The sequence below is a fragment of the Apiospora hydei genome (genome assembly GCF_038363865.1).
Source record: "Apiospora hydei strain CBS 114990 chromosome Unknown utg000003l_segment0_segment0, whole genome shotgun sequence".
Lineage (NCBI taxonomy): Eukaryota > Fungi > Ascomycota > Sordariomycetes > Amphisphaeriales > Apiosporaceae > Apiospora > Apiospora hydei.
Window position 1 is genome coordinate 1,322,735 of NW_027117362.1, and position 23,611 is coordinate 1,346,345.

Consider the following 23,611-nt stretch of genomic DNA (forward strand, 5'->3'; position numbering starts at 1 on the left):
CTACGATGCTGCAGGGTCCTACAATATGACTCATTTGCACGTACCTTAGTCGTCTTTCACGGAGGTGAGTGTTGCAGGATCTCGGCAAGATCCAAGGCGAAATCGGGTGTTTGTGTACTGTATTGTGCTGTAGGTACGGTCAGGTCAAGTTAGGTTTGTCTTGGCCGCAAAAAAGAGAGGCGGGTGAGTGAAGAAAGGGAGAAGTTGAATCCGAAAGCGAAGGCTATGCGTCTAATGGTCACGAGATGGAGTGCATGTGTTGAAAGGCGCGTATGTACGAGGAGAATAGCCGACCCGGCCTAACCTTGGGGCGTTATGCTGCTGTAATGACGATGATAGGCGAATAGGCTATGCTGGGTGCTGGTGGCAGGAGGAGGGCTGTCGGTCTGCTTGCGTTGCGTTGCTCTGCGGCGCGTGGGCCGTGGGGCAGGCGGTGCCTATCACTATCAGATGGGCCTGTAGCTGCCTGCTGTTGGCTGGTTTGTTTCAGTGCTGGCCATCTTGATCCCTGGCCCGGGCTACCGACTGACATGATCGCCAAGTAAAGAGGGTTCAACCCGGTTGCAACGACAAACCGACATGTTCGTGCAAAACACCTCCTTTTCTACTTGAAGTCCTTATTACTTGTGTAATTGGTCCTGAAACCGAGCTTTGCATTATCCGGGCCGTTCTTTTTCTCTGAGGCCCCGAGGTTCGTACAGGCTTGCCTGCCAGTGTGGCACTACCTACCACCTACCTACTAGGCAGGTACTTTGGTGTATTGTCTCATCCACGTACGGTGCATCGTTACGTCATCCAGTTTGTTTCGCCGAGTCGCACAAACATAGTGCGATGCGGTCCTGCCTGAACCCCATTTTACCAGCACCGCAGACCAGTAGCTACAGATTCATAAACACCTCTGCGTCTATGCAGCATACAAGAGCGTGGCTGAGTTCGGCCTGCTTCCTACTACATACAATCAAATTTTACTTGGAGGCAGCAGACGGACGGTCAAGCAGAGAGGAGATAGGTATTGGGTGTATTTATCGAGTATCGTCATGGCAGGTGATCCAATGATAAGGTCATCCTCAGCCGAGATCGGTATGAGCAGCCAACTTGACAGCAAATACTTCGTCGTAATCGACGACCCGCTTGGGAATCTGGGAGTCCGAGATGGAATAAGCTGTGGGCCTCTAGTGAAAGGTCTAGATTCTCATTCGGATGTGTTGTAAGTCAGGTGTATCGTACGGGACAGTAAGGCCGGGCAAGGACAGAGTGAGAGCTACCAGGAACCGAGAGCGGGGTTTACCACCATGCCGGTAAGTACAAATCGTCATCACGTAATTGCCATCTGCGCATCCGTGGCAGTGGACCCTTGCTCAATCCAGCCTGTACCTAGGGTCCATGGTAGGTATGTGTCTATTGGATCTATCAGCGAGCTATTATCTCGAGTATTCAATCCGCATCCATCTCTACCTAAGCCAGATAAATATATATATTATATTGTAGATTTTACTGATACCCTAAAAACCAAGAATACTCGAAAGCCGCCGCATCCGAAAGTCACCGAGGGAGCCGCTGCTGAACTGCGTTAGGTGAATACAACATACTACCTCCAGCTTCACACTTTAAAGTTCCGGGCCAAGAAGATACCAAAAAGCGAGATGCCTCAGGAGACGCATCGCCCAGCCTTCGCGGGCCGCGACAAGCCCTCGGTCTCCTACGGCCTGCCCTTCCCCCTCACCCTCCTGCACCACGCCGGCTCGACCTTCGGCGCCACCCGGCTCTACGTCCTGTGCTCGGCGTCGCTGGCGCGCAACACGCCGCACCTGACCGCCCTCAAAGACACGCTCAACTCCAAGGTGGCCGGCGTGCGCGTCGGCCTGCGGCCCCACACGCGCTGGTCCGAGGTGCTCGAGGTGGTGCGCGAGGCGCGCGACCTCGATTGCGACCTGCTCGTGACGCTGGGCGCGGGCTCCCTCACGGACGCGGCCAAGATCGTGTCGCTCGCGCTCGCCAACGACGCCAGCACGCCCGAGGACCTCGAGGGCCTCCTGCCCGACCCCTCGGTCGGTTCGCGTCCGGACCACACCGCCTCCAAAAACGTCAAGCCCGCCCGCGTCCCCGTCGTCTGCATCCCCACCTCGCTCTCGGGCGGCGAGTACTCGGCCTTCGCGGGCGCCACCAAGGACGCCGACGGCCGCAAGTACTCCTTCTCGGGCCCGGCCATGTCTCCGCCCGCCTTGGTCATTCTGGACCCGTCCCTCGTCATGAGCACACCCGCGCACGTCTGGCTCAGCACGGGCGTCAAAGCCGTGGACCACTGCGTCGAGACGCTCTGCTCGTTGAAGTCGGACGACGCCGCCGACGCCGACGCCCGGCATGGGCTGGCTCGGCTCGTACCAGGGCTGTTACGCTGCGCCAAAGATAATGACGGAAAAGACGAAGATGCGCGGCTCGTGTGTCAGCTGGGTGCTATTGATGCCATGTCCGCGGCCACGCGAGATGTCCCGCTTGGTGCTAGCCACGGCATCGGCCACCAGCTGGGCCCTGCGGGAGTATCCCATGGAGAAACTAGTTGTGTCCTGCTTCCGGCGGTGTGCAAGTTCAACTACCAGAGAGATGCGAACCGGGAGCGGCAACACGCCATCCAGAAGCTCCTGTGGTACGACCAAGAAGCACGGGCGCTATTCAAGCAGCAAGGGCTTACGCAAGAGAGTGCCGATTTAGGGGACCTGCTGGACGTCTTCATCAGGACGCTAGGGATGCCTCGTACGTTAAAGGAGTTTGGGATCGGCAAGGACAAGCTGGGTGGAATCGCGACGCATAGTCTTCAAGATCGCTGGGTGAAGACAAATCCTGCGCCGTTGGACGAGCAAGGAGTACTGGAAATTCTGAAGATGGTGCTCGGGTAAAGGTGCCGCCGTGGCAGTTCATATTCAGATATCCCAAGCGAGCACAATAAAAGCAAGCAGAAACCCTAACTCCGCAGACAAACATAAGGTACGCCTCGTTGTAAATGCATGTTAGTCCCATATATGCAGGGGGCACAAAGACAATCTGAAGCCCGAGCAATACAATACGCCTTCTCTAAAGAGCATATTCCATCACTTCCGAAGGCTATCAAGGCGAGCCTGCAGGTCATCATCGCCCGGGTCTGCGCCACCTCCTCCTCCGACAGCCTGTGCGACTCGGCCCTCGGCGACCTTGTCGGACTGTAATCCTGTCGGTGTCTCGCCAAACTGTGACAGCTGTTAGACCTGGAAAGGCGTGTCATGGATGGTAATAAGACATGACTTACTGCTTGATTCAGGTCCACGCCGAGCTCTTCCATGACTTGCTCTACGATCTCGTCACCTTCTTCCTCAATACCGGTGTCCATGGCATCATCGATCGCATCGTCCATCATCTCTTGGCGCTGCTCCATAATATCGTTTTCGCGTTCAAACTCCATGGCGATACGTTGTAATGCGGGCAGGTTCATCGACTTGTTCATACTGCCAAGGGCCATCGTGGCGCCCTTCATGGCCTGCATCATCTGTTCGTTTGTCCGGTGGGTCTGGAGGCGGAGAGAGATCTTCTGCAACTGACTGCGCATGCTGTAGAACTTCTCGACATATCTGGGTTGGGAGATCGAAGGGGTAAGTATAATGTACGACTGGAACCCGCATCTGGGAATGATGGCTGGGGCGTATATTTACCTCCTTGTGCGCACGAGATCCTTGGCCTGGATCTTGGCGGCGCCCATCTGGCCCTTCTGGGCACTCTGCTTGATCTGTGTCTGTAGTGTCTTCTCCTGCTTCTCCAGCTTGACTCGCATCTGGTCCAGCTCTCGTATCGCCTTATCGAGCATGCGCTGGTTCTTGCGCAGACGCTCGGCGGGCGTCATGCGCTTGCCGAAGGCCCATTCGAGGATCTGGTCGCCGCATGGTCAGTATCTTGTTCTTCAGCGGCCTGTCAACCGCGATTGCCTCGGAGACGGGCGTTGTTGTGTGGTGGCCATACATTCATGATGCCTGTCGATACAGCAACAACAATCGTCGAAAGTGGATTCGTTTGTTTATGCCCTTGGTAGGCTAGGCTAGCAGATGGATGGTATGCTTCAATTCGGGAAATCGATCGGGCTGGGTGGCATGTAAAGTAGGCAGGAAGAGTCGTTGCGCCGGGTCGTCGCGATGTCGCACTGCGTCGTCAGCAGGAGGAGATAGATAATCGGTTGCCTGGAGTCGGGGTTGTGGAGGTAATAAGGTTGGGATATGATGAAGCTGAAGCCAGCAATCAGACCTCCTCCGATCCCCAGATTTCCAAGGTTACCTAACTTAACTAGCTGGCTGGTTGGGTTACAAGAGGGCGAAACGTAACCGATGCGAAACCCGCTGGTTACCGTCACACTACCTAGGTGCTAGGTACTGGCCTGCCCGACTCTAACCTTAGGTACTCTCAGATTCAGGCCCTCAGGGAAAAAGCGGAGGGTCCGAGGGCAGAAAGAGGGCGGCAGGTGGGGGCTCTGGCTTTCGCATGTGGCGGCTGCTTGAGGGACAGGAACAAATCAATTGGCAGCCAGCCAGCATCAGAAGTAGAAGTACCTGCTTCTGTCAATCAATCCGGCCCCAGCCAGATGCCCGCCAGATGCATTGGATCGCTAAGGCAACTGGAATCTAGGAATTGCTCCATTTTGCTGCAAAGTGCTCGTCGATTTGCATGACGTGTTTTTCCGACCTCCGGCGCCCAGCCAATCATGCGCATTTGCCTACACGACGGGGCAAATTTCCAGTTTATGCAGGGCGGGCAAGTCGGGGTGTCGGGATGTGACGGCCAGTTGAGCAGGATTGCACATCGATAGCAGGAGCTGAATTTCTTGTCGGACCATCATTATTACAAAGCTTCTCTTGCCGAAAATTGTGAAGCCCATTCTTTTTACCCATTCGCCCCCCTCCTACCAACCCCATCCACCACCCGACCTGAATGGATGCACACACCGCGAAATGAGTCAGGAATATTCTTCGAAGAAGGGCAAGTCCGCCAAGGGCAGGACCTCCAAGGGCAAGGCCCGCGCCGGTTCTGACGGCGGCGAAAGCAGCAGTCGCGACGCCACCGACTCGACCCCCAACGCCGCCAGCGGCAGCGGCTCGCCCAGCAAGCCCGCATACGCACAAGTAGGAAACGGCTCGACCTCGCAGCACGCCGCACGACTACAACAACTGCTCGAAAATGATTCTGGCTACGGCGGAAGCATTGCAGGGAGCGACTTCGGCGGTGCATCCGGAAAGCTGCCCATGGGGTCCCCACGCATCGATCCGACCTTGGGCGACTCCTCTGTCACCATTCCCACCGGCAATGGCGACGTGGACCGTCGAAACCAGGCCGCCGCCGTGCATCAGCTGTGGTACAACAAGCAGAGACTGGCGCTGGGTCGTGCAATCAACGGCGTCGTCGACCTTCTGAAGGGGCTACAGGAGACCAACATAACATGGCCGGCGCACTACCCGTCCGTGTCCAGGGCCGATGCGAAATTTTCCAACCACGAGCGCTCCTTCTCACGACCCTCCTCGAGACCAGGCTTCCAATCCACCCATTCGATGGCAGGCGACGCTGGCCCGTCTCAGCACCCCGGAGGTTTACGACGATCGCTGACTTCCCTGGACGACTACGGCGCCGAATCGAGCAGAGAAGCCGAGAACAAAGCAGCCTCCGAGCCCAGATTGGTCACCCCTCAGATTGCGCAGGAGTTCTCCGTCTTGAAACTGGATCTCAAGCTTGGCGCCTTGCACCAGGCCGAGTTGGTTCACTCGCTCGAGAAAGGCTCGATTGCTGCGTTGTTGGATGGGAAGATCAGTTCAAGCATTAGGCATCTCTTGTCGCTACGAGAGCGCATAGAGGACACGTCCAGCAAGGTGCTCATCACGGGCGATTTGAACGCAGGAAAGTCCACGTTCTGCAATGCACTACTGCGCCGAAAAGTCTTGCCCGAGGATCAACAGCCCTGCACCAGTATCTTCTGTGAGGTCTTGGATGCGCGAGAGAACAGCGGAATCGAGGAGGTGCATGCCGTCCATAAGGATGCGACCTACAATCGCCAAGACGAATCGACCTACGACGTTTTCAAGCTCTCGGATCTCGAGGAAATTGTTGCGGACAACACGAACTATATGCAATGCAAAGTCTACGTCAAGGATGCGAGGACCATCGATGAGTCCCTGCTCAACAACGGTGTCGTCGATATCGCCCTGATCGATGCCCCGGGTCTAAACTCCGACACCACCAAGACCACAGCCGTGTTTGCGCGCCAGGAAGAAATTGACGTGGTTGTGTTTGTGGTCTCGGCCGCGAATCACTTTACCATGACCGCCAAGGAGTTTATCTGGGCTGCCGCTGCCGAGAAGGCCTACCTCTTTATCGTGGTCAACGGTTATGATGGAATCCGAGCCAAGGAGCGGTGCCAAAAGATGATTTTGGACCAAGTTCAAGGATTGAGCCCCCACACGTTCAAGGAGTCCTCGGAGTTGGTGCACTTTGTTTCCAGCAATGCTGTTCCTACGGCACCCCCGCCTGGTGGCCCCGATGGCAGTGGAAGCTCAAGCGGAGGAGGCGGAGGCGACGACCCCAGCAACGACCCCAAGGGCAAGGGCAAGGAGAAGGAGAAGATCCAGGACTTCGAGAAGCTTGAGCAGTCGCTGCGCAGATTCGTGCTCGAGAAGCGAGCAAAGTCCAAGCTTGCGCCTGCCAGGACCTACTTGATGAACATCTTGAACGACGTCAACGTATTGGCAACCGTCAACTCGGAAGTCGCCCAAACGGAACTTAGCCGTGTTAACCGTGAACTCGAGGAACTCGAGCCCGCGCTGGAGTCGTCGAAGAAGGCCAAGTCCGTGGTTGGCGACCAGATCGATGGAGCGATTGAGGAAACCTGCAAGGACGTCTACGACCATACCCGTTCCGCCCTGAATCAGACCATCTCTGAGGCTGGAGCCAATGCCCTAAGCGTCCCTTACCGTGGCATCTTCAACGCCTTCGACTTTGCCGAGGATCTCAAGGAGGCCATGCTCTCCGAAATCTCCGCCTCTGTCGCCGAGTGCGAGGGATATGCCCGGACAAAGACTGTAGGCGGCGTTAACGTTATCAAGCAGCTCGGCATTCTGCATCTAGGCGACGATTACCACGGACTCAACTTCCGGTCTGACGTCATGTTCACGAGGAAGCGCCACATGCTTGCCAAGCAGATTGATATCCCCACCGAATTCTTGGACTTTGTGGACTGGTCGACTCTCCTCCAGCGACAGGAGAAGTATGCCGGCACCGGTATGGCACTTACCGTCGCCACCGCACTTGGTGGCAGAATCATGGGCGGTTACGGGTACATGGACCACGCTCTCAGTCTCGCCAAGGTGCTGGGCAACGACAACCTGCGGCGCTTGATTATCCCAGGTATTGTGGTGGCTGGTAAGTTATTAATGTTCCTCTATATGCGATACAATCTCAATGCTAACTCTTTCAATAGTTCTCGGCGCTGCCGCATACGTCCTCCAACAGATCCCGCAATCCCTACCGCACAGGATCTCAAGCAAGATCTCCTCGCAGCTCGCTGCCATTGACTACGTCCACCTCAACAGCACACGTATCGCCAGCGAAGTCCGTAAAGTCCTGCGCTTCCCGGCCGACAACCTCCGTGTGGAGCTCACTCGCACCGTCGAGCAGCTTGGCACCCGACGGGACGAGACGCTGAAGGTCCGCGGCGAGAGTGAGGTTGCTCTGAAGTACTTCGGCAACCTTGTCCGCAACAGTGCTCGACAGCGGGACATCGTTGAGGCTGTCAACCTCGACGCGCACCCCCACGACCCAGCAACGGAGATGTCCATCTCTTAAGCAATGGTCTGGCCAACCCATTTCTCCCTGCCCTTTTTTTCTTTTCAATTACGCATTGTTCAGGCGTTGGACGGAATCCCGCGACCCCAAAAACTTCTTACTTCTGTTTGAGATATACACACATCATACCCCCGCCACTCTTCGCGAAGCTGGCAAGCACCCCTTCCCCTCAATGTTTTGGTCATTTGGGCATGACGCTTTAAGAGAAGCATACGAGACACGGAAGATGAAGAAAAAGAAGAAAACCCCTTTCTAATCCGCATCGGTGTCGGATTGAACGAGTAAAGCGAAACAAAACAAGATGAGTGGTGGTGGCTCTTGACCTCGGTTTCCTTGGGTTGGCCAGTCAGCATACGAACTTGTCCGGCTCGGCTCCTATCAGATAGGCTCTCCTCCCTACTCTGTCTTCACGTACCTAGCTCACAAAATGAATGAATAAAAAAAAAATTGAACCCATTGACCAGTGTACCGTCGATTGCCATGTTCGGCGTCGTTTTGTCTCGCTCATCTGTATTGGAACTGAAAAAGTAAATAGCCTTACGACACCCCGCTGCCTAGGGCCAGCCGACCATTCTTATCCCATCTTCGTCAGGTCTGGTTCACTATGATTGGGGAATTGGGAGGTTTTGGATAGGGTGAGAGAAGGGGGAAAAGGCAATGTGACGATCGGCGGTGGCGAGGCAGCATGATCCGACGACCAGGCTCGCTCATACAAAGGTCTAGGAGAAGTAGACATGTTGGTATGACAAAAGGGGGCGGTGAGGAGAAGGAGAAGTAGTGAAAAAAACGTATGGCTGCTTGGCTGGGCCTGCTACCTGCGAGTCAAGTCTTGCATTAATACGGCTGAGTTCTTATGCTGCTGCAACACTGCCACCGGGCATCATTCAACAACGTGGTGCTGTATCCGAATATGTAATTAGTAATAGCTTGGCCATCGGATGTTTCCCCCTGTGTTGTATCAAACCTATTCCGGTGTAACCAATGCAGAAAGAAGTTGCTATACTCATTCTGGCTCGTGGCTGGCGACTTACTGGCTGGCCGGCTGGATTTGGAGCAGCCGTATCGGTGTAGGGTTGCATTGCAGTAGTAATGCGAACGTCCTGCACGGCCATGAGTATTGCATGAGTGTCGACCAATAGCATGGCCGTCTAGTCAAACTCTATTGGGAGGAACCCAGTAGTATATCCTCCTGGCTACTACTGCACCCTTTTCCTTCCCCGCCCCCTCCATATTCGTAGCCATCGAACGTCTCGAGCCCAGACCTTTTACCCACGACTCGTGTGACTAGGCAAGATTCCATTTGCAGAAGCTGCCATGGTCTGACGTCAATCTCCGTTGCGGTGGACTGCCGACTAGAACCTGGTCCTCGATGCCGAACAAGGTTCCTGTGCCTGCCTGTCTTAGGGCTGTCAGATCCCGATGCCTTTGGATGACAGGTGCCTGCCATAGCAAGGCGGTAGCCTCACCGTCTCCTCTCGGCACTCAGAACGGTGTACTATTTTAGGGCAGCTTACAGCATAATCCTGCGTCCAGAGGAGTTTAGAGGGACCAGGGGAAAGTAGCCCTTGGCAAGGCATAGCGGGTAGATCAACATCTCGTGGGGTGATCGCCGCGGATTTTCATTAACGGAAGAGCGGGTTCGGGAGCACCGGCCCCCTGTCCGGCGTGAGCGAGCTGGGGTGAATACACGCACGATGGGATCATCTCCCTAGCCGCAACGGCTACCTAGGCGAAAGCTTAAATGCCAAGCCAACGTACGACATTATGGAGCTGCTAGATCGGGCTGCGGAGGGGTCGCAAAGCCTTGGTCTACGCATATATCATTTGTGTATAAGTAGGCATAGAGGCTGGCCCTGATTCCATCGTCATCAAGCTTGGCAACACCCTATGTCTCACACTTCCCAAGGCCGGTGAACATTAACTCTAATAAGTTCTGCCGTGATCCTAGTGGCTCAACGGAAGAAGGAGACCTTGATACTTCGTCGATCCCCAACACTATCCCAGGTCATACCACCCTTTTCCGTATTCGACAATGCATATATTCACTACTACTGCCACGATCCTGTCGTCAGCAGCGGCCGTCGCCTCGCTCTCCATACCCCAACCTCCATCCTCCCCACCAGCCGCCGCCGCCGCCCTCGACAGCCGCCAAGCCTACGGCCTCGTAGGCAACGGCTACAACGGCCCCGAGAAGAAGCTGGGGAACCAGTACAACTACTGGACCGTCCTGGCGAACGGCACCGTCGACCTGACGCGGGCGCCACCATGCGCATCACCGAACCCCGCGTGATCCCCATGGTCAAGACGGCCTCGCACCCGGCCGTCGTCATCGAGCCCCGCCGCACCGTCCTGGCCCTCGTCGACTACCAGAACCTGTTCCTGCACCCGTCCCTGACGCCCGCGGCCGAGGCCGGACGCGCCGCGGCGAGCGGGCCCGCTGTCGATATGATCAGGGCGTTTCGGAAGGGCGGCATGAAGGTCGCTTGGGTCAATGGGGCCTGACCAAGTACGACCTGTCCACGATGCCGCCGGCGTTCATGGCCGGCTTCTCGGGCGGCACGATGCGGCCGGACAAGAGCTTCGGGAGCGAGATGGGCATGGTTGAAGACTCTCCTGTCCCATCCTCTAACGGGACGACAGAAACTACCAGTAATAACAACAAAAACTCGACCAACATGGTCGACGCCGGCCCCATGCTCATGCGCGACACGTGGAACGCCCGGCCTTGGGGTCCGCTGGGCCCGATGATGGACGAAGGCCTCGCGGCGGGGACGGACCTTCTGTTCCACAAAAACCGGCTGAGCGGGTTGTGGGGCCCGCAGACGCCGTTCGGGCTCTGGCTGCAGGAGAACCAGATCACGACGATTTTCTTCGGCGGCGTTAACGCGGACCAGTGCGTCTGGAGCACGCTGGTGGATGCCCACTTCAAAGGTAAGAGAGAGAGAGACTTCTTAAAGGGAGCATACTGGATACAGGATACTGATCACGGTAACACTGTCTAGGCTACGATACGGTGTACGTGGACGACTTGAGTGCTACGATCAGCCCAGACTATACGACGCAGATGACGCGGTACAATGCCGACGGGTATGGTAAGAAACCTGCCCCCGACTGCCCCAACGCCGTTTTATGACACTGCGAGATAATTATTGTTGCTAATAATTAAACTTCGCTCCGTAGGCTTCCTAGGAAACAGCTCAGAAATCCTTGCGGCTCTTGGATGAGCCCGAGACGTGGCCACTGCTGAAGGGGCCAGGGACTTCACAACATGAACTACACGATTACGAGTCGCATCTGGAAATGATCCTGGGCTTTAAAATATGACGAGAGGATTATAATAACGAAAGAAAATGCAAAGCGATACCCATAAAGATCTCTAAGGTCGCATTCGTTAAAGTACTTTTGCTCTATCATATTTCATCCCCTTTTTATTCACCGACACCCTCTACCCATCCCCAACCCATTAAACCAGCCAACTCCCTCCTATCTCCCACCTCAAGCCGCAACAGCCGCAGTAGCCAGCCTCCAACAAACATTAACCACCGCCGCCGTCGCCAGTATATGACTCGACCCCCTCAGCGCCGGCACATCCGCCAAGTACGCCGGGTAGTACACAAACACCTTGCCCACGACATGCAGTCCCAACAGCCCCACCAAGTGCGGGTCCCCGGACTCACCGTCTGCGCCAGCGCCGCCGCGAGCCCATACGCCGCGAAGTTCTCGAGCAGCCCGTAGTGCGCGCTGCGGAGCCGCAGCGGGACGCCCTCGAGCTCGTGGACGTGCCGCCGTGGGTGCGACGCCGCGTCGACGTCCTCGCTCGAGCCCGCGGGCCGCGCCATGGCCTGGCCCGCGAGCGAGAGGGGGCGCCGCTGGCGCCGTAGGTGGCGAAGAGGTACAGGGCCGAGAGGGCTGGGATCATGCGTCCGCGGGTGATGTCCGAAGCCGCGGCGCAGCCCGGGATCAGGGCCACGGTTTGGCGGAGGAGCCATTGGAGGGGGCCGGTTCGGGCGAGGTAGTCGGTCACGGGGATCAGGCCGAGGAAGGCTAGGGAGATGATGCCTTTTCTGATGCCTTTGGGGTTACGTCTGTTGGTGTCAGCTTTGGGCTGAGTAGCCTTGACTAATAGTAGGGGGGGCGACTTACATGCCATTGTTGATGGCGGCGTTGCTCTTGGCGCCCTGTGCTTCGGCTGTCTGCTTTCCGGGCATCTTGATTTGCTGTATATACTCCTTTTCGTGGTATGATGGCTGTAGACAAACGGGCAGGTCAATTTCACCAATTCAGTATCGAATTCCCGACGACCTATATCTAAACCCGATCACTAATCAGAAAAGCATACCGAGGTCAGATTGCCGTAAAAGGAACGCCTCGTCTCCACACTGGCGGGTCTGGGTTAGCTTCTAGGTTAGCAAGCCGCTTACGACCCGCGGTGATGCATTATTTCTAGATAGTGGCATTCATTGGGCCTCTAGCGTTGCGTGGGCTAGTATACTGTTGAGAATATGTGGTGCCCCTGGAAGATACAGGGTTTATCAAATCTGACGTGTGGTCTTGTTGGCCCCAACACAGAACACCCATGCAAAAACAAAAAAGCAGTAATGATCGTGCCAACTAACATTCAAGAATGTATATCGATTGCATTCGAATGGTTCGATTTTAGTCTTTCCGAAGAAAGATTTGTATAGTCAGCTGTACGGGTAACATGGTATCTTCATGCAGAACCAGGACAGTAGTGTGGTGTCAGTGAGTTGCTAATGACTTTGCATTCTGTATCCATCTGATCAAGGTATATACGAGAACTTCAATGCTTAATCCAACACGTAATAGCCATTTCTGCCATGATAGGGCCTTGTCGTGAAAACACTCTAGGAAAGAGCCTGGACAATGGCGCCATAAGCCGCCTTCTCGTTGAAGCTGCCATCGAACAGGGTAGGGTTCTCCCCGTTGCGCCACGATTGCTAAATTTCCGTACGGTTAGCGTTAGTAAAAACGGCAATGGAGATAGACAGCAAGCACGAAGCACAACCCAGCCCAATCGCGAACAGTCTGGAGGTGAAAAAGGGGAAACACTTACCGAGTCCGTAACCCCCCAAACCGTAATCCCAACACACTTCTCCACCGCCAAGCAAGCATTCGTGACCGCGACATAGTCGTTCGCCGCCGCGCCCGCGATATCGAGCTCCGTGATCGCGACCTCGGAAACCCCGGACGACGCGAGCGCCTCGAGCGCGCCCTGCGTGCCCGACGACGCGCCCGCGCCCAGGTGCGACTGCGTGCCGATGCCGTCGATGGGTACGCCCGCGGCCAGCCACTTCTTGACGTGGTCCCGCATCCCCGTCGTCACCTTGGCGTAGGTCGCGCTGTCCAGGTTGTAGTCGTTGATGTACAGCTTGGCGGCCGGGTCGGCGGCGCGCGCGGCCTCGAACGCGATGCGCACGAAGTCCTCGCCGAGCACGTTGGACCAGACCGAGGGGCGGAGGGAGCCGTCTTCGTTGAAGATTTCGTTGACGACGTCCTGCACAGGGCATATGTCAATAGGGACTCATGAAATGAAAATAGGAAAGGAGGGAGGCTGAGTGACTTACCCAGGCGTAGACTTTGCCCTTGTACTGGCCCACGACGCCGTTGATGTGGTCTTGCAGGACCTGCGTCAGCTCGGCCTTGTCGGTGATCTGCTGCACCCACTGCGGGATCTGGGAGTGCCAGAGCAGGGTGTGGCCGCGGATCAGCATGCCGTTGGAGGTGGCGAAGTTGGCGACCTGGTCCGAGCCGGAGAAGCTGAAGCTTCCTCTTGTCGGTTCAGTGGCGTCCCATTTCACTGGCAGAGTGTTAGCCGTGTCTCTGCACGCAAATACGATCAAAAGGAGTCATCTACTTACTGGAGTTCTCTGCGGTCAGCTGGCCGAAACCGGCCTTGAGGATGTCGGTGGTCTGCGAGTTGCCCAGAGACTGGGGGTCGGCGATGTTGCCATAGTACAGCTTGCCCTTGGCCTTGAACAGGTCGTTGATGCTCTGCGAGGGAGCCGCACGGCCCACGATGGTGGGGGCAGCGAGGATCCCAGCAGGCCCGAGGAGGCAGGCAATCGTGGTGGCCTTCATGTTGGCGATGGGTCCGTTGTTGACAGTGTTGATATTTTGGGAATTTGAGACGAAGTCTAATATTGAACAAGCTACACGCTAGGGACGGGACAATGCTTGATTCGACTGAACACGATGTGGGAGTGACGATGGCTGAAACACCGGGGGAGCCACCGTGGACTTTATATGAACTGCGACTCATGGGAGTGCGTTTCTCTAATGCATTTCTTGACCTATAGTCACAAGCGTATATGCCTTTACCCGCAACCTTTGATCCGGAAGGAACTCCCTAGGTCTGCGAATCTTATTCCGCGAATCAGGTGCTGCCGGTGCCTGACTAGTCCTTGCTGCTGCTCACCCAGCCGCCAAAGCATTACATAACGGCAAGGGCAGGGGTGAACCTGGACGTGAGCTTGACGCGGGTGAGCCGCCTCGCTACTTCACCAGTAGTTATTACCGCACGAATCCCTTCTGCCGTTTCCCAGGTCTGTACGACGAGGCCCAGTTGATGCATGGATCCAAGCTGCAAACTGCCCGTCACAAAACCAATCAATCTACCAGGACAGCCAGGGCAAACAATGTGCTTATGCACTCACGCGAAAGAAGAAAGCCTGGGCGGATGACGAGGGTAGCATTTCGGGATAGCAAGCCGGGCGGGCATGTCCCATTCAGTCGGTCTCGGCGCCGATCATTGCTTGTCTGAAACGGCGTGGCGCTGGGGGTTGCAATTTCGCGCCAATTACAGCACACCAAATCGGGTGATCGGATCTCTCCATGAACCACGGTTCGGGGCCCCATGGTCCTACAATCGTGCCAAGCGTGCCGGTTTGAGTAATGATGTTTCAACCGCTGTTGATCAATTGCCGGAGTCGGAGTCGGCAGGGTTCGGACATGCCTCCGCCCTCCGGATTCATTTCACTGCCGGCCGGGGATGACATATAACGAATGTCCCTTGATCCGGTACCGCCATAAGAGACCAGAAAAGAAAAAGCAACTTTTCGCGGACAATTACCCCAGATGCAATGCATGAGGGAACACCGGGCCGCACGATTTGCAGACTCTGCCTTGCCAAGATTTACGACGCGGATCTCATCTATGAATCCGTACCGAGGCGGCTCTACGGCACAGCCAGTATACCAGGTCAGATTGGTAGAAACAAAGAGCTCGCAACGAGCAAGTTTTCCTCAAGTACCAATATCGGAATATTCTTTCTGCTCGCCTCGTGACGGATCCCTAGGTGGAAGGTACCGACTCTGTGCTGTCAGACGTTTGAAGCATTCGCCACATCAGGTGCCGAAAGGAATAGGCTTCTCATGGACCAGCAGCAGTCGCATGCATCTTGGCGAAGGATATTGACCCTTAAGGTTGTTCATTACATTAACGTGCCTAATTTAATATTTTCGTAACCTAGTATCTCATGCGCACTGTTCAAGCTCCTATATCCTCCATCTCGCCCACAGCCAGCATCACAACAAGCAAGTTCTGTCGAAACGGCCCTATATATTTCCCCCTCTAAGCATAGACATAGCAGTACGGACCCCCAACCGTACTAACATGCTCCCGCACCGGCGACTTGTCCCCATTGAACCCCATATCGAGCAGATCGTCGAGTGTGGCGTTGGCGCTGGGCGGCTCGTTGGCCATGGTGCGGGTGCCCGCGATGCTGAAGGAGCGCTCGACCGGCGCCTGGTTCTGCCACATCCACCACACCCGGTCTACATTAGCATGCAACAGCCAGAATAGGGGATCGCCGGGAGAATTATAAACGTCGCCGCCCGGGTCGCCGTTCCACGTGAAGTGGCCCGCCGAGTGCACGCAGATGGGGCCCTGCGGCTGGTCGATCTGCAGCAGGTCTTGGAAGACGGCGATGTCGTGCGAGGGGCTGGCGAAGAGCTCCATGGTGTGCTGTGGCTGTGGTAAGTGATCTACTCAAGGGGAACAAGTATACTGATGAAGGAGGGGCTTCACTCACGTTGTCAGTCAGCCACTGCGACGTCATCCAGGGCGAGATGTCCCGCTTGAGGCAGCGCGGGCTGTAGCTGAACATGGGGCCGACGGGCACATCACCGCTGTCGGGGAAGAAGGTGGGCGACGTGGCCGAGATGTTGGCCGTGATGACGCCGTAGGGCCCCGTCTCGACGCAGCCGCCGCCCTCGGCCTGCGGGATGCACAGGGTCGAGTTGTTGACAAAGGGGTGCACTTGTGGGGCGCGTAGACGCCGTTGCCGCCCTGGGACGTCGGGCTGCCGTCCATGTAGGGCGAGTGGATGGGGTCCATGGACGACTTGACCCAGTTCCAGTAGGGCTGGTAGCCCTTGTAGCCGCATTCGTCGCGCAGGGCTGTCTCCCAGGTGAAGACGAAGTACCTGTCCAGATGTCACTGGTTAGAGTAGATCTTAGCAGTGGTGGAGAGTAACCAAGTACCTGTGCCAAGACAAGAAGTTTCCGGTCATATGAATGGTCCTGGTCAGGTTCATATGGGTCGCCACGAAGTCGTCATAGCGCGTGCGGGCACCAGGGACCAACTCGGGCGGGGTGATGGACGGCTTGGTCATCAGACACCTGACGGCATCGATGTAGTCGGTCTTCTCCACATCTGAGAGGTCGGCGCTGTTGTGGTAGTGAGCATGTGACCTTGCAAGGTAGAAACCCGATGTGTGTTTGTGACGTACTATTCCTTTCGAACCGCCGCGTTGGCAATGGTGCACTCTTGCGAGACGCCCCTGGTGGCGAGCTCCTTCTTCAAGGATCCGTCGGCAACGGCGCTCTTGAGAGTCTCGAAGCTCTTCGCCGCGACGGCGTCCGTCTGGGCAGTGGATTCGGGCGTGTAGGCTGCGGCCGAAGAGAGGAGCAGGAGGCTTGACCCCAAGGAGAAACGCATGGTGGGCAGACTATACAGGGCTCGGGATGAGCCAGTATAAGCTTCGAGCTAGCAATCGAAGAGAAGTCTGCAGAGCACCACTGGACCAACCGATCGAACAGATCAGCACAGCATAGCCGACTTAAATATGCGAGACACAAGGGCCCGATAGCCAAGAAATCTCTCTGCAAGCATTGTATAGCCAGATATACCTTGGCTGCCTGCAAAGACGGCGATAACCTAAAAAGGGTGTTTGGCACGCTGGGCTTACTACGCATCTAGCAGACCCCTCCAGGGGCCTCCGCAGTAAGCAGGCTGTCAGATGTGGAAAAAGGGTCTAAATTCGTGATTTTGCCCCATACGTAGGGCGACCATTGGTGGTGTTGTCCGACGTACGGAAGCGAGGATGGGCAAGATCGCCGGGGCTTTTGAGTGCGACCGCCGGCCGACAGACGTCGTGACCCGCCCGAGGCCATAATGAGGAAGCTGCCAGATACTTGGCAGCGAGGGCACTGGGACAATAGAGCCAATAACGGGCTCTAGTGTCTGCCAGTGTGGGCTGGGTTGCGTGGAGTGCGACATTATCTCGCAGATTTGACGGGTCGGCCCTGGCCCTGGTAACCAATCACAGAAGCCTGACCCTGGCGGGCGTTATATACTTGTACCATGTTCTCCCATATCGCAGTTGGCAGTGGGCAGTGGATGAAACGGCACGGGCCAGAGAACCATATTCGGGATTGTCCGCCCTTCACGGGTGAGCGACAGTGATCAGCAGGGGGATTTTCAGATAGCCGATACAGGAGCACTCGGTTCAATCGAAGGAAGCTGCCAACTCATGAAAGAAATGGGAGAAACTGAGATAGACGTGGAACTACAGCTGCACCTATAAATAGCCGAAAACTAAAGCCAACATACTCCGTACGCATCACCGGCACTATGCATGTGTTCTTTCGTCCCTGATGCAACGTTAATTAGAGTTGGAAGAAGGCATGAGTCAGGTCCGTGACCCCTGCAAAACACGTGCTGCCAGGCTGCCCCTTATCGCACAGACGATGCAGATAAGAACCTGGTATTCAAATGACATAGAAACGCCCACCCCGCTCTCGTCCCCGGCCTGCTCCGGTGTCGTATCTATATCCTGTTGGCGTTGTAGTTCTGCTACGATGTGAGCTCCTGCCAACCGCTATCGAACCAAACTCTATTGCCCCTATCCCTATTCCACTGACAGATTGGAGGCATGGACCACCTGGTAGAACCTGTCATGGCTCCCAGATATTACAGCGGATGCACGTCCAATTATTGGCTATGAAATCCGACACCGACTTTATCACTGCGATGGGCAGTAGTCAGGGGCATATGTCGCTCTGCAGGACGCATCTATTTTTGATTCAATTCTTGTCTTCGTGGCCACAATCAACACTGACACAACAAGAGCCAACAAACCACATGCATACAGTTCTAATCAGCCATAACTATTGTCACACGCGGTGATGAACTATACACCAGGACTCGAATTCGCGACGGTGTCTTTCACTTTGTCATGTTGACAACCTCACCTGTTTTCAGCAGGTAAGGTGTAATCTGCCCCATCGACGCCAACGCCCGCGACGTGTCCAGCCACTCGTCCTCGCCCTTCAATGCCGCCGGCCAATCCGGATCGGCCGTGACAGCATGCATCGTCTCGACGCTGGGCAGGACGTACTCGATGAAGCAGTCGAAGTCGGCGCAGTCCCAGCCGGCACGGGTCTTGCTCAATGACACCTTCAGCATGCTGTTCAAAGGAGCCGGCGTCTCAAACTGGGTTGGGGTGTAAGCACAGTGGTCCCCTTTTGATCCGTCCTCTACGGCAAGAACGGGTTGAGAAGGAACATCACTTACGAGCGAGTATTCGAGAACGCCGTGTTTCTTGAAAATTGGCATGGCAGCTGGCAGATGCTCCTCGACGATCCATTTCATGAAGGCTTCGTGGGTGTGCTCCGGTCGGCGGTAGTGGGTGACGGTGAACTTACAGTGCGTAGCGCTATCGGTCATCGTGGGATTATTTCCGAGTGAATACAAAATAAGGTTGGTTGTCAGTTGATGCGTATTTTCGAAGAGGCGGAAGAGAAAGGGAGCACAAAACATACATGAGGGGTCCTTTTTCTACTTGGAATCCAGCGTCGCAATGTTTCCCCTTGAGGCTTGATTACCGCATCGCCCCCTTGCGTCCGAACAACCAACATGACCAACAACGGGGCAATAGTTGGGCCGCCGGTCACTCCAATCCGCCCGTGTCGGTGCTTAAGGTCGCCGATTGCTTAGTTTAAGTAATATGCAGGTATTCGTGAGATTTCAAAGATATTGCCAAACCTCAGCTCCTGAAGTCAGCCAGGCAAACGGCAAAAGTCTCAATTGGTCACCCTACCGCATTCATTTGCACAGGATATCATCCCTACCAGTTGGCAAAAGAACGATATGGAATTGGCTCAACCACCCACGGGCGAAACGGCATCTGCTGGTCGCGGCTGGCGCTTCTGGGTAAGTGATGCTTCTAACGCGGTTCCTCATTGCGTGCTGATTGCTGATAGCGTAACAGTCCATAATGACATCCATGGCTGTGGCGAGTCTTCTTGCCGGCTTGGATGCAACAGCCGTGTTGACGGCTATGCCCTCGATGCTGAGCGACCTTGGCACCAGTCAAGGGTACACTTGGATTGCGAATGCCTACCTGCTCACCACAACGGCTTTCACGCCACTCTTTGGTCAAACCGCAAACATCTTTGGCCGCCGGGCCCTGACCATCTTCGCCATTGTTGTTTTCGCGGTGGGCTCGGCAATCGCGGCGCCAGCTCCCACCCTAGGCGTACTTGTTCTTGGCCAGGCTATCCAAGGGATCGGCTGCGGCGGCCTAAACGCGCTCGTGGAGATGGTAGTATGCGACTTGGTGCCACTACGCGAGCGTGGCAAGTTTATGGGCTTCATGTTTGCGATATACGCTATATCGACCACTGTCGGGCCACTTGTGGGCGGCGCCTTTACAACCTATGCAACGTGGAGATGGATATTCTACTTGAACCTCCCGCTGTCAGGTGTGGCACTTGCCATGGTGCTCCTGTCTCTTAGAGCGCTGCCAAAGGGATCGAACCTTTCTACTAGCTCGCTCAAGAGAGTTGACTGGGCTGGTAACGCTTTACTAGTCACCGCCGTCACTTCGATCCTATTAGCGTTGACTTGGGGTGGTAGTGAGCAACCTTGGTCATCGTGGCGGACCATATTGCCACTAGTGCTCGGTCTCGTCGGTCTGTTCCTGTTTCTGGCCTTTGAAACGAAGGTGCCAGAGCCAACGACACCGCTCAGGCTGTTTACCAACCGAACCTCACTTGCGGGCTTCTGGTGTGCCTTCGCCCACAATATGCTAGTGTACTGGCTGCTTTTTGTCCTTCCCGTCTACTTCCAGGCTGTTCTCGGAGCTTCCGCCTTCAAGTCTGGTGTCGATATTCTACCCACCGCTGCTGTTTGTATGCCGTTCACGATTATAAGTGGCGGGGTGATGTCCAAGACAGGACGTTACCGGCCCCTACTGATGGCTGGCTTTGCATTCTTTCCTATCGCGGTCGGACTCTTCACGAGGCTTGACCAGACGACGTCCACGCGATCTTGGGCCGGTATTCAGATTATCGCGGCGCTTGCCATTGGCATCATCACTCCCGTCACACTTCCAACGATCCTTACCCCTTTACCCGAGTCCGATGTAGCCGTCGGCACGGCCACGTGGGCATTCATGCGTGGGTTCGGCACCATATGGGGAGCTGCTATCCCGCTAGCTACTTTCAACTCTAGAGCCAACACCTTGGTGAACGCTCGGGCTTCCCGATAACGAGCGCGCGCGCGAGCTCTTGGCCGATGGAGGGGCGTATAACCTGGCTGCAGGGGGGCTCTCTGTATCCCACCTTGGGTTTGGACGAGGATGCGACACTGGAGGTAACTGTCAAGAGCATTTACGTCGATATTCTGAAGCTGTGCTGGCAAGTCGCTCTTGCCTTTGCCCTCTTCGGCTTCCTCCTTACCTTCCTGGTAAAGGAAATGCCCATGCGGACAGACCTCGAGACCGAGTTCGGCATGGACGAGCATTCCAACGAATCCAAGCACAGGGCTGATCCGGAGGTAGCACGTAAAGGATGATAAGGCAGTTATCTTTTGTTATTTCGCCAGCTAATGTGGTATCCTGGACCCTGTTTGGTCAAACTCACGGATGCTTATGGCGGATTCTACGCTGGCTCCATGAGCCTCCGCATCAGAACCAGACTAGACCATCTGAGATACGGTATGCTACGAGGATGTAGCGTCCCGCGTGTACGATTACACTGGCTAACACGTTGGCCAGGTCCCGTCTTGCGACATGGTACCAACAAGCTTATGTTCAGCTCGCCACAAGCAGTGCAAGGTCTCTGAACCGCGTCTCCATCTCGAGATTTTACTTACGGAAGAGGGCTAGACATATACCTAAATCCAAGGCTGAGCAAGTCTTCCGCATACCAGTACACTGCAGCTAACCCTGGGGTCTATGGTGTCTTCAATGTCGTTGACAAGTCATTGCACCGATTCAAGCGCAAGCTCACCGGCCAGGCGATTGGGTCTAGCTCTGACTCGGGGGAGAATATCAAGGGTGGTCCGGAGCTGGCAGGCTGCAAATATCTCCGTGCCACCATTGACGAAACCCTCCGCATCTCCCCGTCAGTCCCGGGGACCTTGTGGAGGGAGCTGTCGGATTCCTCCGAGAAGGAGCAAGGACCCCCGCTTGGCCTTGACAGACACGTGGTATCTCCTGGGGTACATGCTGGCGTGAACACTTACTGCATTCTCCACAATCCGGACTATTTCCCAGACCCCCTTCGAATTCAGGCCTGAACGATGGCTTGGTGAGGCCAACACGAATCACAGCTCGTGCAATGTTGCGACCGGTAACGAAAAGGGTATTGTGCACGAAGTTTTCGTTTTCTTCTCTGCCGGCGCCCGTGGGTGCGCCGGTAAGGCCGTGACGTATCTACAGTGCAGCCTGGTTCTGGCCAGCCTCCTGTGGTACTTCGATTTCGAGACGGCCGCCGGCGATCAGGGGAATGTAGGAGGCGGCGATCCCGGCCTCGTTGCGGGACGTGAAAGAGAGGACGAATTTCAGTTGTATGATGCAGCGTCTGCCGCGCAACGACGGACCGATGCTGGTGTTTTTCACCCCACGGATCGAAGCGCGCGGTTATACCTACCATCGCTGAGGATCCATAGCTGGCCAATGTTTCCCGCTACCCCTCAACCTTGGTCGGCACCCACTATATGACGACCCGTGCCGCAAGTACCAAGCCGTTGGGCGCCAGGACCCAGGGAGGCCCATACATACTGTCAGCGGTTGGTCCGGACTCGCGGATGAGGAGCACATATGCAAGGGCCACATTGTTGATGGTGAGTTGGCCATGTGGGGTAAACATCTCCATGGGAATGGGACGTTGACCCAACCTCACATAACCCGCGTCATGACCGTCGGTCAGGCGTGATCCCTTCCTTCATTCCTCTTGAAATCAACAAACAAAACTCCTCTCCAGATGCTTCAATAAGTATGGCCGCGCCACCATCGTTGCTGGAAGCCCTCGTCTCCGTCGTCGCTCCGCTGCCCGTGACGAAACCGGACAATTATGCCAACGAAGGGTACGTCGCCCGATATCCCACGTCGTCACCGCTGCTTACGTACTTACTGATGAAACCAACCAGGCCTCTGATCCAGCAACCTATCGGTGACGGCGCGTTTGGCGGCTCCGTGATAGGCCAGGCCATATTGGCCGCCTACGCCACGGTGCCAGACGACTTTGACCTGTACTCGTCGCAGTCGTCCTTCCTCCGCCCCGTCAAGGCGAGCCGCACGGTCGTCTACCGTGTCGAACACACCGCGGACGGGCGCTCGTACTGCACACGCGTCGTGCGAGCCACCCAAAGCGAAGGTGGCCCATGGCTGTTCGTGTCCATCCTGTCCTTCCAGAAGCGGAAGCCCCGCCGCACGATGGCGGTGGAAGGCGGGACCGACCACAACAACGGCCTGACGTTTGCGGACGCCATGCCGGACATGGAAGGGTTCGCGCCCCGGGACCTGCCAGGCCAGGGTTGGAAGCAGATGAGCTTTCAGATCGGCGAGGAGAAGCTGAAGCGCATGGGCGTCGAGGCGGACGACCCGTTCGAGTGGCGGCTGCTCCCCTTCACGAAATCCGGGTTTAGCGGCGGCCCCTCCCAGACCCGCATCCGCGGCTACGTCCGGGCCAACAACGCGTCGACGCCGCTGACGCTGTCCGACCCCGTCAACCTGGCGTCCATGGCGCTGTTATCGGACCAGTCCCTCTTCGAGCTGTCGCTCTTCCAGAACTGGGACTCGATACCCCGGGAGTGGCGGGAGCTGGCCATGACCATCAGCCTCAACAGCCGCATCTCGTTCCACGACCCCACCGCCCGGGTCGAGGAGTGGATGGTGTGCGAGAGCCGCATCTCCTGGGGCGCGGACGGGCGGCTCAGCGCCGAGCAGCGCTTCTGGAACCGCGAGACGGGCGAGCTGCTGATGACCAGCACGCAGGATGTAGTCGTTAGCCGGCCCAAGCCTAGGCTGTGATTAGCGACAGGCGGTGCCTCGGGATAGAACAAGCGTGCGGAAAAGGGACGAGGGGTTTTGCCAACAACAGTAACAAATTGATATAGGGGTTTTCCATGGAGGTTGTACATATGTATGTATTATTGTAAATGAGATGGAGATTCAGCGGCGTATTGATTTCTTCTATTCACTGAATGCATATAAGTAGCTGGGTAGTCGGGAAGCCGAGCA

The 23,611-nt window shown here is 56.1% G+C and overlaps 11 protein-coding genes across 11 annotated transcripts; 6 read left to right on the forward strand and 5 right to left on the reverse strand.

Moving 5' to 3' along the window:
• Window positions 1-1,643: 1,643 nt before the first annotated feature.
• Window positions 1,644-2,894, forward strand: PG997_002237 (uncharacterized protein; the record flags this gene model as incomplete). The annotated part of the gene is made up of 1 exon (XM_066806552.1): window positions 1,644-2,894. The coding sequence occupies one exon, from the start codon at window positions 1,644-1,646 to the stop codon at window positions 2,892-2,894; it is 1,251 nt and encodes a 416-aa protein (XP_066673848.1).
• A 192-nt stretch (window positions 2,895-3,086) lies between these two features.
• On the reverse strand, window positions 3,087-3,990 carry PG997_002238 (Snf7-domain-containing protein; the record flags this gene model as incomplete). Its single annotated transcript, XM_066806553.1, has 4 exons — window positions 3,087-3,230; window positions 3,281-3,599; window positions 3,681-3,895; window positions 3,985-3,990. 4 exons carry the CDS (start codon window positions 3,988-3,990, stop codon window positions 3,087-3,089), a joined length of 684 nt encoding a protein of 227 aa, XP_066673849.1.
• A 974-nt stretch (window positions 3,991-4,964) lies between these two features.
• Window positions 4,965-7,842, forward strand: PG997_002239 (Transmembrane GTPase; the record flags this gene model as incomplete). The annotated part of the gene is made up of 2 exons (XM_066806554.1): window positions 4,965-7,419; window positions 7,478-7,842. 2 exons carry the CDS (start codon window positions 4,965-4,967, stop codon window positions 7,840-7,842), a joined length of 2,820 nt encoding a protein of 939 aa, XP_066673850.1.
• Window positions 7,843-10,107: 2,265 nt separating this feature from the next.
• PG997_002240 (uncharacterized protein) lies at window positions 10,108-10,344 on the forward strand (the record flags this gene model as incomplete). The annotated part of the gene is made up of 1 exon (XM_066806555.1): window positions 10,108-10,344. The coding sequence occupies one exon, from the start codon at window positions 10,108-10,110 to the stop codon at window positions 10,342-10,344; it is 237 nt and encodes a 78-aa protein (XP_066673851.1).
• Window positions 10,345-10,364: 20 nt separating this feature from the next.
• PG997_002241 (Isochorismatase hydrolase) lies at window positions 10,365-10,975 on the forward strand (the record flags this gene model as incomplete). The annotated part of the gene is made up of 2 exons (XM_066806556.1): window positions 10,365-10,773; window positions 10,845-10,975. The coding sequence occupies 2 exons, from the start codon at window positions 10,365-10,367 to the stop codon at window positions 10,973-10,975; spliced, it is 540 nt and encodes a 179-aa protein (XP_066673852.1).
• Window positions 10,976-11,515: 540 nt separating this feature from the next.
• On the reverse strand, window positions 11,516-12,050 carry PG997_002242 (uncharacterized protein; the record flags this gene model as incomplete). Its single annotated transcript, XM_066806557.1, has 2 exons — window positions 11,516-11,927; window positions 11,986-12,050. 2 exons carry the CDS (start codon window positions 12,048-12,050, stop codon window positions 11,516-11,518), a joined length of 477 nt encoding a protein of 158 aa, XP_066673853.1.
• A 657-nt stretch (window positions 12,051-12,707) lies between these two features.
• On the reverse strand, window positions 12,708-13,941 carry PG997_002243 (uncharacterized protein; the record flags this gene model as incomplete). Its single annotated transcript, XM_066806558.1, has 4 exons — window positions 12,708-12,800; window positions 12,917-13,357; window positions 13,428-13,660; window positions 13,722-13,941. 4 exons carry the CDS (start codon window positions 13,939-13,941, stop codon window positions 12,708-12,710), a joined length of 987 nt encoding a protein of 328 aa, XP_066673854.1.
• A 1,491-nt stretch (window positions 13,942-15,432) lies between these two features.
• Window positions 15,433-16,800, reverse strand: PG997_002244 (uncharacterized protein; the record flags this gene model as incomplete). The annotated part of the gene is made up of 5 exons (XM_066806559.1): window positions 15,433-15,813; window positions 15,893-16,078; window positions 16,138-16,285; window positions 16,344-16,529; window positions 16,592-16,800. The coding sequence occupies 5 exons, from the start codon at window positions 16,798-16,800 to the stop codon at window positions 15,433-15,435; spliced, it is 1,110 nt and encodes a 369-aa protein (XP_066673855.1).
• Window positions 16,801-18,309: 1,509 nt separating this feature from the next.
• PG997_002245 (uncharacterized protein) lies at window positions 18,310-18,810 on the reverse strand (the record flags this gene model as incomplete). The annotated part of the gene is made up of 1 exon (XM_066806560.1): window positions 18,310-18,810. The coding sequence occupies one exon, from the start codon at window positions 18,808-18,810 to the stop codon at window positions 18,310-18,312; it is 501 nt and encodes a 166-aa protein (XP_066673856.1).
• A 550-nt stretch (window positions 18,811-19,360) lies between these two features.
• PG997_002246 (major facilitator superfamily transporter) lies at window positions 19,361-20,635 on the forward strand (the record flags this gene model as incomplete). The annotated part of the gene is made up of 1 exon (XM_066806561.1): window positions 19,361-20,635. One exon carries the CDS (start codon window positions 19,361-19,363, stop codon window positions 20,633-20,635), a length of 1,275 nt encoding a protein of 424 aa, XP_066673857.1.
• Window positions 20,636-22,366: 1,731 nt separating this feature from the next.
• PG997_002247 (uncharacterized protein) lies at window positions 22,367-23,401 on the forward strand (the record flags this gene model as incomplete). Its single annotated transcript, XM_066806562.1, has 1 exon — window positions 22,367-23,401. The coding sequence occupies one exon, from the start codon at window positions 22,367-22,369 to the stop codon at window positions 23,399-23,401; it is 1,035 nt and encodes a 344-aa protein (XP_066673858.1).
• Between the last annotated feature and the right edge of the window lie 210 nt (window positions 23,402-23,611).